Below are 15,000 nucleotides of genomic sequence, written 5' to 3' on the forward strand. Positions count from 1 at the left end.
CTTGGGTGTAATAACGAACACAGCAGTCATTTTAATGTTCCTAAATCCGAACCGCTGAAGACGCAGTGGCTGTGTTTGTTTTCAAAGGGAATATTCCCCACGAGCAACGTCAATGCTCTCATGTTTGCGCGAATCATTTCACACCAGACTGCTTTATTAACGAGGATCAGTATAAAGCTGGATTTGCTAAGAAGCTGCTCATGAAAAAAGGATCGGTACCAGATATTCGTGTTCCTGCTGAATCTCCAGAACAACGGAAGTGAGTGTAATTTTTTATTAAACTTTATATTAATATATTAATCTTTGCAAATCGCTAGCTGCACGCTTCACAATGAATGCGTCTAAGGTTTACACTCAGGGTACATTACGGCATGTTTTTTATGTATGACGTTCTCAAGATAATTCATAATCCCACGTTTATACTGAACAACGCGTTATGGTTATTGTGTTATTGAGTTACAAACTGTGTACGCACAGAACAGAGAGGCGGGGTGAGCAAAGCTCATTATCATTGAAAGTCATATGCACTGAAACGGTGTGCTGAAAACAGAGCTGTTTTTGACCAGGTAAAATAAGTGTTTTCTTACAATACTAATAAGAATTTTTAATTAAAGTATATTACAAGCTTTTAATTTAGACCCTAAAGAATCATATTAGCTTGTACAAAATGGCATTATATGACCCCTTTAAGAATATGAACAAATATTGCAGAGGATGATTTAGGATTTTTTTATTCTGTTGCACGATGACGGCACGGGTTGATATTTGGTTGACCAATCAGCGGAAAGGGGCATTTTGTTCCAGCCCACATGTGAAAACGAATAATCAAACTGTTTTTCCATTTACTACCCCTGAACCTAAAAACGAAAAATCAATCCAAGTTCTTGTGAAAAAACAAATAAAGGTGCAGTTTTATAGTTTCCGCTTATTCCATGTCAAATTGAAAAACAAACTAACAAAGTGTACACGGAACCATTTTGATGTGCTGAAAAAAAAATCATTGGATAGAATCTTGTGTGATTGGTTGTGGGTCCTAATAAAGAGACTAGCCAACTGTTGAGTAGCTAAATTTTATATATTCGTCAAACCCAATTTTTTATAAATTTTTGGCTCCTGGATAGTGTTAGTTATGGGGCCTGACTGACTATACTTCCATTTATAAAAATCTATAATTGACAGCCAGACATCAAAACATCATAAAGCCATGAGCTAAAGATGTAATAATCCAGAGGCATCTAATGAAAAATTACCTGATTTTTCACCCTGTTTGAGCTCCATATCAGCTGATTTTGTCTGAACTCCTCCGGTGGTCAGGTTAGCAGAGCCTATTTTCCCTTCACTGATCACTTCCAGCGAACCAGTATCACTAACACATAGCTGCAAAAAGTAGAATAGTGTTACTGTTATCCAGTAATAAAAAGTAATATACAGTGCCTTCAGGAAGCATTCGACACACTAAATGATTATGTGTATATAAAGTAAAAATTATATTTTTTACACTCTATTGATAAAAACAAAAGACTAGCCATCACTGAAATTCTTCAACTGGTGAGAGAGTGACCTCCAGATTATTCTTTATTATTCTTCTGGATCTGTCTGAAGCTTTTGACAATTTAAATCAGAAGATCTACCCTCTCCACACTGCTCATCATGGGAACGGCACTGCACTGGCTTGGTATAGGACAGACAGATCCTTCAGGGTATCTTGGAGGCGAACAGTGTCTAAATCAGTTTGGCTAACCTATGGGGTGCCTCAGGGTTCGGTGTACCCTTGAGCACATGACCTTCAGCGGACTGAAGACAGCTCTCCGGAGTCTTGAAACACTCTTTCCAGATCGGACATTCAGATATAATTAGTTAGTGAAATAGTAGAACAATGTTCTGCTCACCTTCAGATTGCTTCCCGGGAGGATCGCGACTCCCTCCTTCCAGCCCAGAACATGGACGATAGTCCCTCCGACCTGAGCAGGAAGTGATGCGGCCTCCAGTTCACTCCCTTTAATTGCCCTGATTGCATTTTGAGGCAGCTCCACTTTTGGCAACGAATGAGCAGAAGCTATGGGAAAATACAAGCTTTTTAAAAAAAAAGAAAATTGCCCTAAAAGTAGACCTAAATAGATTTTATGTTCATCCCAGTTTCATCTACAATTTCTAACTCTTTTATGTGGAGTTCTAAACAATAGTTTAGTGAGATTTAATTCTCTCAATCAAACTGCAAGAAAATATAAACAGCGGATCAATTCTCAAGCTCAAACCCTCTATCTTGGACAGCCAAATTTGTTTACTTGTTTTAGTCATGTTTTAAAAGAGAAAAAATATTCAAAACAATATTTTAAAAAGTTTTAGATGTCATTAATGTCATTAATCAATTACGTTAATGATCTAAGTACCTGGAAAAATGATAGTGGCAGTATCGAGGGGTTTGAGGCGGTGCGAGGAGCCGTCGGTGTGAGCGTGCGGGACGCTGCTCTCGGAGGGAGCGTCGGCATCGTGCGGCGGGACGTCCAGCTCTGCTTTGGCACTCATAGCAAGATCTGCTCAGGACCACTGACCAGAGAGAAATAAGGACAGCGCTTAGTTATTTAGCAACAGTGTGTAGGGTAGGCAGTGTTCGGGAAGTTACTCTAAAAAACGAATCAATTTCTTCAACGGTGTAATTAGATTACTGTACTAATTGCTCTCTCTAAAATTGCATTACTCACTAATTACATCCTAAATCTCATATTCACCCGAACTATATGAAACGGCTCTTTTAATTCTTTCAAATAAATAATCTAAAATTGCATAAATTATTCTTGAACTGACCAAAGTATTTAAAGGGAGAAGGTTAGATTAAAAACATACATTTTAACATTAGATGTACAATTTTGATGTTAAATCCACTATTGTTTAATATAGAATTATTCTATGTCTATACAGAAGCAACTCATTAAATTACAGAAAAATTAATTTTTCATTACTTTCCTTTTTCCAAGGGAAACATATTTAAATTACTGCTATTAAGTAGGCTACTTAGTCTTAAAAAAGAATAACAAATTATATTAATAGTTATGACAGTGTATTTAAAATGCTGCTGTTTATCAGAAGTTTTAATAGGAATACGATGAGTCATTTAAAAGGACATTTCTGTCATTTCTTCACAAAAGTGAAACATGATAACAAAGATGAAGCACAAATGATGATGATGCTCAGCCAAATTGATGCACAAGACAATTAACTGATGGTTATTATGATGGAGATGCATAATCCATAATCTGACGGTGTTAATCATGCATAATCCATAAACTAATGTTGGTGGTGATGATGATGATGATGAAGCATAAGTGATGGTGTTAATGCTCAACATGATGATGGTGATGATTAGGCATAATGCATAAACTGATGGTGAGGATGCTCAAACCATAAAGAGATAGTGGTAGGGATGTGATGGAATAATCAATTCCCATTCAAAAAGCATAATTCCCAGCGCATCCTCTCAGCTCCCCAAATGTTCCTGACTCCAGCAGTGTAAAATGGCGCTGTGGTCAGTGAACTAAAGTAGGCGAACCACTGAACCGTTCATTACTCCATCCCGATCTGGACCGAAACACTGCTTTATGAGGAGCATCCGATTCCCGGGCATTTAGGAGGAAAAGACAGATGCGCACTGTAAAAATTGTGTTTTAATTTCATGGCAACCTCAGCTTAATTGCTAATTATAAGGGGTTATTTAATAATTTTATTAGGACAAATGCGATAAAACGCGCGTCATTAGCCTATAAGTGTCCATATATGTATGCCAAGCAAAATCTTTATATTTCGATCGTGTCTTAATAGCATGACAGGAATTGTGCGTAATGTGAAGGCGATAAGATAATGAATTTATTCTCACCAGTGCTGGTCTTGCTCGGGAGGAATATGATCTGCGCATGCGCGCATCATACGCGCACAATCCTTTGATGTTTGAAAGTGTTGCATTCTACACAATTTCACACACACGATAGTGTGCAGTTTATGACACATCTCCGGTACGGATTCTTACTCAACACTAATCTAAAAACATATTTAAAACATTTGACATTTTTGGAAAGGATTCGTTTTCAAAAACAAACCAAAAAAACAAACAAAAAAACGTTTGCCTGGTAGCCTACAGTCAAACCAAAATTTAATCAGACACCTTCAACATTTCTCACATTATCACAGTTTATTCGCTATAGTTTAGAAAATGGAATTAAAATATGACAAGAACTCAGAGTTATCATATCAGTGGATATTTCAGTGGTTTTGTCCGTCCTTCTGTTAGACTCTCACATTTGAATTATGTTGAATATCTGTCAGCTAATAAATTTAACTACACAATTAGATAATAGGTCAACAAATTACCAAGCAATGCTTAATGCAACACATTACCAAACGCAATGTTGTTCAGTCTGTGGTGTAAACAGGTCGCATTAGCAATTAAAGAAAAACATGTTCAAGTCGGAGTAATTTTTGGTCCCAAATTTGTTTTATACATTTTACTAGTCCACTGTAATTTTTGGGTATAATATGTCACAGATTACTTTATTTTGCTATCCTCACTTACATAAATGAACTATAATAGTGTCCTGCACCCACTACTAAAACAACATCAAAAATATCTGGTGACAGAATAATTTTTGGTTTGATTGTATGTAATTAATAACATAACGAAAGACAGACTTTACACCAATTGAGTAAATTCCTGAAATATATTTAAATATATATTTAAATAAAAATAAATAACCTTGACTGTCACTGGATTACCATATAACAGTCATGATTTCTTGTTTTAATTAAGTGGAAAAGTCAAATGTAAAAAAATCTTCAGACGTCACGTGAATGAGAAAGTTAAATCGACACAAGTTAAATGTTCTCTTAAGTGGAAGTTAATTCATGATCCACTCTCCATCCTGATCCTGCTTTTGACCTTACCTTGAACCAGAAACATATACTGCATACAACTTGAGCATCCACTGAGCCTGTATTCCTTTAATGTCTTTATTATAGACTTTGCTGTCCAAATATAAACATGCAAAATCTTAATACTGAACATCATTTACATAAAGTAGTGTAAAAACTGACCAAACTAAACCAGGGCATTTATAAACTCACCAAAGTTCAGTGCATCAGTGCTTTGCATAAATCGCTCGTTAGATCTGTCGTATGAAATTATGTCTCATAATGCTCAGGATTTACAAGGCCTAGATTTGAAGTTTACTGAAACTGTTATTGGACTTGGCCTTGAAAGTATGACCACACGTTTTGCTCACACAAATTGTGTGTAATCAGATTTAAATGTCATAAGGGTTTAATCTGAGTAAATCTCATAAATATAACACACACTACCAGTCAGCGGAAGGAGGAGGATCATGTGACACTGAAGACTGGAGTAATGATGCTGAAAATTCAGCTTTGATCACAGGAATAAACTTCTTTTAAAACATTAAAAATCTTACTGATCCAAAACTTCTGATTTGAAGTTTACTGAAATTGTTATTGGACTTGGCCTTGAAAGTATGATCACACATTTCGGTCAGACAAATTGTGTGTAATCAGATTCAAACGTCATTAGGGTTTTAAATCTCATAAAAACCCTTTTCACCACAAATGTAAAATATATCATTAGGGATAGTTCACCCAAAAACTAGCCGATGATTGACTCACCCTGAGGTCATCCTAGGTGTATATGACCTTCTTCTTTCAGACGAACAACAACCGCAGTTATATTAAAAAATGTCCTGGCTCTTCCGAGCTTTATAATGGGAGTCAATGGGTTTTTTTTTTTTGGAAGTCCATACATTTTAAAAGTGCATCTATCCATGATAAAAGTGACTTTTATCATGGATAGATGCAGTTTTATCATGGATAGGTGCACTTTTATCATGGATAGATGCACTTTTATCATTGATAGATGCACTTTTATCACGGATAGATGCACTTTTATCACGGATGGGTGCACTTTTATCACAGATAGATGCACTTTTATCACGGATAGATGCACTTTTATCACGGATAGATGCACTTTTATCATGGATAGATGCACTTTTATCATGGATAGATGCACTTTTATCATGAATAGATGCACTTTTATCATGGATAGATGCACTTTTATCATGGATAGATGCACTTTTATCATAGATAGATGCACTTTTATCATGGATAGATGCACTTTTATCATGGATAGATGCACTTTTATCATGGATAGATGCACTTTTATCATGGACAGATGCACTTTTATCATGGACAGATGCACTTTTATCATGGATAGATGCACTTTTATGATGGATAGATGCACTTTTATCATGGATAGATGCACTTTTATGATGGATAGATGCACTTTTATCATAGATAGATGCACTTTTATCATGGATAGATGCACTTTTATCATGGATAGATGCACTTTTATCATAGATAGATGCACTTTTATCATGGATAGATGCACTTTTATCATGGATAGATGCACTTTTATGATGGATAGATGCACTTTTATCATGGACAGATGCACTTTTATCATGGACAGATGCACTTTTATCATGGACAGATGCACTTTTATGATGGACAGATGCACTTTTATCATGGACAGATGCACTTTTATCATGGACAGATGCACTTTTATCATGGATAGATGCACTTTTATGATGGACAGATGCACTTTTATCATGGACAGATGCACTTTTATCATGGATAGATGCACTTTTATCATGGACAGATGCACTTTATCATGGACAGATGCACTTTTATCATGGACAGATGCACTTTTATCATGGACAGATGCACTTTTATCATGGACAGATGCACTTTTATCATGGATAGATGCACTTTTATGATGGATAGATGCACTTTTATGATGGATAGATGCACTTTTATCATGGATAGATGCACTTTTATCATGGATAGATGCACTTTTATCATGGATAGATGCACTTTTATCATGGACAGATGCACTTTTATCATGGATAGATGCACTTTTATCATGGATAGATGCACTTTTATCATGGACAGATGGACTTTTATCATGGATAGATGCACTTTTATCATGGACAGATGCACTTTTATCATGGATAGATGCACTTTTATCATGGACAGATGCACTTTATCATGGACAGATGCACTTTTATCATGGACAGATGCACTTTTATCACGGACAGATGCACTTTTATCACGGACAGATGCACTTTTATCATGGATAGATGCACTTTTATCACAGATAGATGCACTTTATTATGGACAGATGCACTTTGATGGACATCCAAAAAAAAAAAACCCATTCACTGCCATTATAAAGCTTGGAAGAGGACATTTTTTAATATAACTCTGATTGTGTTTGTCTGAAAGAAGAACGTCATATACACCTAGGATGGCTTGAGGGTGAGTAAATCATGGGGTAATTTTAATTTTTGGGTGAACTATCCCTTTAAGAAGATGAGTGTAGCAACATCATACACATAGCACAGTACATGAGTTTTTACGAACCAACCGTTAACAAAATACGAGGGTATGGCCAGTGCTGTTACTGACTGTAGACACCGAGAATGTTGTGCCGTCTTGACGGAGACTGTAGTTGTGACGGATGACACTAGCAGATGTTGTCCCCCTCCTCTGGACACAGTTGAACCCCGTCCTCCTCCTCCAGCCCCCCCACACCATCAGCGCTCGTATCCAGGGCGTTTCCCAGCAGCTCGGGACGCTCCTGGAAGAGCCACCACATGGCCAAGCACTTGTGTACGCAGCGGCTCTTCCTGAAGTCACACAGGCACTTCCAGCTGCCGGACCTGGTGTCGAACGACACGCGCGTCCTCCCGAACTGACACCATTTGTCCTTAAGCCCGGTGTACACAGAGAAGTACACGCATCTCTCGGAGAGCTCGTGCCCCCCCCAAAACACAGGGTACACGCAATCGACCCCGTCCAAACCCGCCCTGGAGTGAATCTCCTGGCACTGCTGTGTGTGTGGCGTGGACAGCAGGTGTTTGCGTGTCATGTCCTCCAGAGAGCGCACACACAGCGGCGGGGGGGGCGTGTAGGGGCGAGCGAGGTTCGTCCTCATCAGGTGACGGCACTCTCTCCCTGGGTTTCCTCTCTGCGCCTGCGCTTTCATGAAATCCCAGCATTCCTCCAGCTCACAGAGCAGGATCTGTAAGGAGAAGGATTTCCGGATATGAACGGGCACCTGGGGTCCGTGTGTGTCCTTGGGTGTGACATAGATGGCGTTTTTGGCATCTACGCATAGCATGGGCTGCTGGTCCTGGCAGTGCTGGAGCCTCTCGTGCCGTCGCAGGTTTGATGTGGTGGTGAAGTGGACTCCACACTTCTGGCAGGAGGACTTGTTGCCTGTTGTCCTGTCGTCAGGGTCTGTTTGCAGGGTCTCCAACAGGACGGTCGAGGGTTGTAGCTCAACTGGAAAAGGGGAAAATGGTTAAGACCAGGGGTATTTGTCCAGTCCTGCTTCTGGAGGGACAATGGGTCTCATTCACTAATAATTTCTTGGATTATTTCGTACTTGTACGCACAGGAGAACTTCTCACAAAAACTCTCCGTCACAACACGTTCGTACGCACGTGAATTTGTTCTTAAAGGGGTCATCGGATGCCCATTTTCAACAAGTTGGTATGATTCTTTAGGGTCTACTTTGGTTAAAATTGACCATTCGCAAAGACCCGCCCCCCTTAGTTACTGTCGCTATGTCCGACAAGCTACGCTGCTCTCACACACACACACACACACACACACACACACACACACACACACACACACCATGTTCTCACGCAGTGAAAAATACATCGCGGACTGACAACACGCTGACAGACAGGACAGACCAGGTTACTTTTCGGTTACTTTTGATATTAAACATATTAAACAAAGTCTCACCTTTCAAATTTGGTCATTTTTTTAAAAGAAATTTAAACAATAAATGCCGTTTTGTGGCTCTTTAATGTGTCGTGACAGATCGCTGTAGAGCATCAGTTAAAGCTGCTCGTGATCCGATCATCTCTTCCTTCTAGTTCATTTATAGCATCAAATAAACATGAATGAACATAAGAAGGAATGTTGTTTTAACCGCAGAAAGGCGCCAGTATATTCAGTTTTTCAAGTTCAAATCCTCCCATGTTAATCTACTAACTCTCCTGACCGCTTTGTCGGACAAAATGGCGGATGGCGAAGTATGATTGGTCAGATCACCTGTCAATCAAGCTCCCTGCGAAGGGTTAATTCCTCAATGGTTGTGTAAAACAACGCCCTTTCTACCTCCTCAAGAACAGCTCTGTTCACAGCGACCCGTTTTGGTGCATGTCTCTTTAAATGATAATGAGCAACTGGTCAACATATAAAAGTGAATTTCGCATCCGATGACCCCTTTGACATTGTTCTGATGTTAGTGAGTTTGGAGTATGGTAAATGAGCGGCACAAGGTTAGTCATTTGCATAAAACATGCCCACACATTTCCATATAAGGGCTTTCCACAAACACTTTCCTTACAGCCTTTTGTCACTCTCATGAAACTTGCCGCTGTCACACACTCTCACCAGTTCTCACAATAAACACCTCTAGACCCCGATTACAGAGCTCTCATTGGCCGGCTGTACACACACGTATATCTGCCTTCTTCAGAGAAACCTTGCAGCGGAAACTATAACGCAGCGTTTCTTGCTCTTTAACTGTATATGATGGAATTTATTTAAGATGCAATTAAATTGAATCATTTAAGAATTTTATTATATAATTATTAGGGCTGGGCAACGATTAAGCGCGATTAAGTGCATCCAAAATAAAAGTTTGAGTTTACATAATATATGTGCGTGTACTGTGTATAATTAATTTGTATATATAAATACACACACATATGCATATATATATTTAAGAAAAATTAGTTATTTCCATATAAAATATTTATATTTATATACAATATACATCATGTATAAATGCATCTACATGCAAAATTTCTTAAATATATACATGCATATGTGTGTGTATTTATTTATACAATTTAATTATACACAGTACACACACATATATTATTTAAACACAAACATTTAATTTGGATGCGATTCCTCATTGCCCAGCCCTAATAATTTATATATGGATTATATAAAATACAATTTATGCAACATAATTCAATTTAATTATAGTCGTGTTAGAATGAAATATAACTTCTTAACACGATTAAAAGGCCGTACAGAGAAATTGCTTTTTGCGTACGTGTGGTTTCAGTTGTTCCTATATTTTGTTCGTAAATTTAGAATAAATTGTATTACGAAAACTTTGCTGAATCGTGATTTGTTCTTAAAATCGTTTGTACGCACATTTCACGCACAAATTTGTGTGTCCGTACACTTAGTGAATGAGTCTCGGGCTGAATCCGAAATCGCCCCCATACCCTCAAATAGTGGTAGTGGTGTAATGGTGTCCGAAACCATAGTGGACGTTATTGAGTGCACTCATTCAATCCCACAATGCACCGCATTAACGAGTGTACAGCTGATGTACGCTCAACGGCTGTCCGAATTCACTCACTCGTTTTCATCCACTCCTTCAAGTGAACTGTATTAGTGGACTAACATAGGGAATAGTGAGGGTTTTGGATTCAGCCACTGTCCTGCAAAGTTGAGCTTGAACCCTAATTAAACACCCCTGCAGCAGCTCATCAAGGTCTTCCTAGAAACCAGAGTAATGTGTGATGAGGGAGGATCAGGACATGTCTACATGAAACATCGTCTCCACCATGATGCCTCCATCTGGTCTGTCAATTTCTGTTTCCCCCCAACTTACAATTACATTTATTTAAGAAATAAGCTTTGTAGTGATTCGCTTGGATATCTCTAGAAAGAATCTGCTCTGGATCATGAGACGTGTTCATTACGTCACATGATCTGAAATCAGAATCATTAAAGGCACACTGTGTAGTTTTCGCCACTAGAGGTCGTTTATTCAAAGCAAAGGTGAGGCTTGATGACGCCGGCTGAATCGTGGGGCAAAAATCATATTCATGGTTGACTGGTAATGTATTATAGATTTATGAACATTATGAAAGCCGTTGGAGTGGAACGAGGCCGCTGGAGCGATTGCTGATGAGAGACGAGCGCGACACTTTCATTATTACGCCGCAGACGCCGCTCTGCTAAATACGGCTCTAGATTTAAACAAGACTGTGTTGAGCTGTATAACAATGATTCGTTTTCTGTAGATGAATGCATCCAAACAGTTGCTCACCTGTCACATAAAACACATAATATATTAAAGCATCTTTGGTGCTTCTGGAAATGGAGGGTAACGCGGGTCAGATGTCAGTGATAGACGCCGCACGGTCAGTGTCCTGGTTAAAACTGCTTATTTCTCTGGAGTTAAACATTCTTGGAAACATTTGGGATACTGTAAGTTCACAAAACAACAAAATATATAACATTGTTCTAGAATCTAGTGGTTTTTGAGTGCAAAACAAATTCCCCTCGGGGCAATAAAGGTTTCCTTCATTCATTTTTGGATATTTTGATTCAAGAATCGTACATAGTGTGTCTTTAACGGCGTGTCTAACACCGGAAGCGGCCGCGCAGCAACAGCTCGATCTCTACACTGGACGCCACAAGGAAGCCGGTGCTAATCCACTTGTTCTTCACGAGCGGATCGCTAGTTTGCTGTTGGGGATTTGTCTTGTCGCACAGCATCAGTGATTATAATGGGTTCTGTTGTCACTCATCGCGCCGCTCACGTCAGGTGTGGTGGACACTGGGTCATTCACATTAGTGAAACGTCACAGGCAAAGAAAGGTCCATTGTGGCGCTGTATGAAGCACAACTCACACTGAAGTCACTTCAAACCCACCAGCTTTCTGTTGGTCAGCACGCTGAATCTGCATGATCAATTAAACCTGAATGAATTCATGTGACTTGTAATCTCTAATCTAAATAACTTCCCCACCCTCTTGCATCTCTTCTCTGACGACGGGGGCGGGGCAACCTGTCACTCACATCAGATCCTCCAATACCAAGCCACAACCATCCAATAACTCCCCACGGACACAATCAAGCCCCGCCCACATGTGTTCTTCTTCCAGAAGCCGTTTCACACGCATATACGGCACAAGCAAGAAGAAAAGACTTTTCGTCACTACTGAACGACTGGGCAGTTGCGGTGGTTTTGGACACAGCCATTAATTCAATCAATGGATCTGAAAATGATTAAATGCCATTTCTCACCTGTGGATTGGTCTGTCATCTCAACACCTGCGGTTACACGAAACAGAGCAGAATGAAGGATGTTAATAACTGCAGGCTTTTTACTCAGAGAGCAAAGGAATGAGAAAAACAAAGCAGTATACATATAGTGAAGGAAATATATACTCTCATCGTACATTTGAACTCCTTCAATACTGTTCAAACACATCCCAGAATGCAGTGATAAAAACAGCTGGAATCTAGACAAAGATGGCCAGTGTAGCTGATACACTTAAATCTTAAAAAGCTTGCTTCTATTCTATAATAGGGACAACACCAATAATGATAAACGAGTAGGTCCAAACGTATGCAAACAATAGAGAAACATATACATGCCAATTCAGATATGATATTCCAATCATCTTCAATCATACAATATAGCGAGAAAAAGTACAGTCCCGCCTCTAAGTTAATTCAATAGGAAATGTACTTAAATAGGCACAAACCATGGTTGGTAATATGTATTTTGTAATCCTTTGTCCTTTGCAGTATTTTGGTGCACATTGGGCAATGCCAGTGGCTCCGGCCATGGCCTCCGTCCGCACAGTAACAGGGGATAGAAAACTTCCCTGTCACGAACAACAGACTGCGTTAGAATATCATCTCTGCGCAAAACAACTACTGAAGAAATGTGTAATTACCAATGCCAGAATCTTTATAATATATAGCGAATCTGAGATGTCTTTTTTTGAGGTGATGTTTAGATGCAGTAACTGGATTCCTACAGTAGAGACAGTCGAGGTCCTTCATCACACTGAAAAGCTCCTCTTCATCAACAAACACAAATATTCTCTCTGTACACAAAGAGTGAACAAAATAAATGAAATGCAAGCTTTATAGACCCATCTCCACTGCATGTGCATCCCTTCAATAGTTGCAGGATTGAACCCAGCCTACCATGTGCGATAGATACTCCATGCAGAGAGTTTATCTCAAGATAAAATAAAGAAACTGTGTTGCATTAATAATAGCCTATGTATATTTCCAACTAGACACACTTTGGTGCCATTTAGTTTCCCCATTTACCATCCAAATTAGCAACTTCTATTTTTAAACAATGGAGCAGCTTTAAAATTCACATTTGAGGCAAGACTGAGTGTATATAAAGTAATGTTAAACCATATTAGGGAATTAACAAAAAATTAACAAACCCATTAGAAGTCTACACACACACATACACTTCATATGCATTGCAAACTCATCCTTTGCTTGTAAATAAAAACCTATGAGATAAAACATGTTTTGATTCTAATTATAATTCAAGTCGATCTTGTGAACCATCATCTTATTTTAAAAGTTTTTATTAAAAGCATTACACTCACCTGTCATGACTATTTACTTCCAGAGCCTAAAATACATATACAAATGGAATTATTAGCAAATACCAAAGACTATCCAATTGTTATTTAATTAAGGATTGTGAAGGCATCTTACAGCTTCATCTCAAAATAATATATTTATTTTACAGTAGGAACAATAACTATGGCATTTCAGTGTAAACTATGGTTACCATGGTGATTTTGATAAGGTAATAACCCGTTTAATACACAAAGACATATCTACTGACCTGCCACAAACAGATGGTGTGGATGCAAAGCAGTCAAATCGGTTCTCTAGTCTCAGACTACAGGCTATGAAGATCATATCACACCTTCCAGCGGATCAATCGATCGCGCTTTAAAAAGCTTTTTATTAATATAATAAAAATAAAAGATGGCTGAGCTGCTTGCTTTGCGCACATCTATGACGCCAGATCACGTGGTTGTCGCATGAGCTGTCTTCTTCTTCTTCTTCTTTTTCTATGGCGGTTGGCAACCAGCTTTTTGGTGCATTAGCGCCACCGTCTGGACTGGAGTGTGGATCAAGAGGTCAACCTACACTTCCTTAAATTCTTTTTAATAACCCAGTTAACTTAAAAAAGAACACAAAACATGAAAAAAAATTTCACCAGATCCTCTTTCCAGTATCTCATGTAAATTGAATGTCATCTGGTTCTCACCAAGTTGTGAAAATAATCTTTGTCTGGCTTGATGGTATTTAAGACAATACACAATTACATGCTCTACTGTCTCTTGACTATTGCAATATTCACATATTCCATCAACATGCTTTTTCATTATAAATAAAGTTATATTTGATCCTGTATGTCCTAGCCTCATCCTGGACACCACATCTTCTTCTCACTTTTTCCTGTTCTTTCCCACTTTTCCTTGAAGACTATTCAGGTGTCTCCCAGACTGTTCAGTAGGCTATCCCATAAAAACTGCCATTTTTCATTAATTTTAGCTTTACTTATACTTTTGACTTCAGCTTTGCTGTATTTTATATCCACCTCTATATCAGGCTTCTCTGCTGCTTTCTTCGCACATTTGTCTGCCAGTTCATTCCCTCCTACACCTCTATGAGCTGGTACCCATATAAATGTAGTACTAATACCAGACTTAAAGGGTTAGTTCACCCAAAAATGAAAATGATGTCATTAATGACTCTCCCTCATGTCGTCCCAAGCCCGTAAGACCTCCGTTCATCTTCGGGACACAGTTATTTAGATATAACCACTGATATTTTAGATTTAGTCCGAGAGCTTTCTGTCCCTCCTTTGGAAATGTATGTACGGTATACTGTCCTTGTCCAGAAAGGAAATAGAGACATCATCAAAGTAGTCCATGTGACATCAGTGGGTTAGTTAGAGTGTGTTGAAGCATCGAAAATACATTTTGGTCCAAAAATAATAAAAACTACGCCTTTATTCAGCATTGTATTGTCTTCCGGTTCTGTTGTGGATCCGCG

At 38.7% G+C, this 15,000-nt stretch overlaps 1 protein-coding gene across 3 annotated transcripts; it reads right to left on the minus strand.

Annotated features, from left to right (window-relative positions):
• Positions 1-1,219: 1,219 nt before the first annotated feature.
• Positions 1,220-13,973, minus strand: si:ch211-10d23.5 (uncharacterized protein LOC556599 homolog). Of its 3 annotated transcripts, none has more exons than XR_008803765.1 (9): positions 13,862-13,973; positions 13,533-13,558; positions 12,852-13,004; positions 12,657-12,779; positions 12,193-12,219; positions 7,519-8,397; positions 2,391-2,547; positions 1,890-2,056; positions 1,220-1,377 (listed from the first exon to the last, which is right to left on the minus strand). XR_008803765.1 is itself a non-coding variant. In XM_056233336.1 (6 exons), exons 2-6 carry the CDS (start codon positions 13,537-13,539, stop codon positions 7,577-7,579), a joined length of 1,131 nt encoding a protein of 376 aa, XP_056089311.1. In that variant the 5' UTR covers positions 13,540-13,558; positions 13,778-13,973; the 3' UTR covers positions 7,355-7,576. The 3 variants fall into 3 exon arrangements, 1 of the variants encoding a protein (XP_056089311.1); XR_008803764.1 differs by having other exon boundaries at positions 13,778-13,973; XM_056233336.1 differs by lacking the exons at positions 1,220-1,377; positions 1,890-2,056; positions 2,391-2,547 and having other exon boundaries at positions 7,355-8,397; positions 13,778-13,973.
• Positions 13,974-15,000: the final 1,027 nt, after the last annotated feature.

This window comes from Rhinichthys klamathensis, unplaced genomic scaffold, assembly GCF_029890125.1.
Source record: "Rhinichthys klamathensis goyatoka isolate OS25496 unplaced genomic scaffold, OSU_Roscu_1.1 h1tg000368l_1, whole genome shotgun sequence".
Lineage (NCBI taxonomy): Eukaryota > Metazoa > Chordata > Actinopteri > Cypriniformes > Leuciscidae > Rhinichthys > Rhinichthys klamathensis.

Bases quoted from the DNA above. Each gene is read 5' to 3' on its own strand.
- si:ch211-10d23.5 (XM_056233336.1), bottom strand. The intron at 12,780-12,851 runs GTAATTACACAT...TGTTCGTGACAG, and splicing joins TTATAAAGATTCTGGCATTG to GGAAGTTTTCTATCCCCTGT. The intron at 12,220-12,656 runs GTTTGTGCCTAT...GTGTAACCGCAG, and splicing joins AATACATATTACCAACCATG to GTGTTGAGATGACAGACCAA.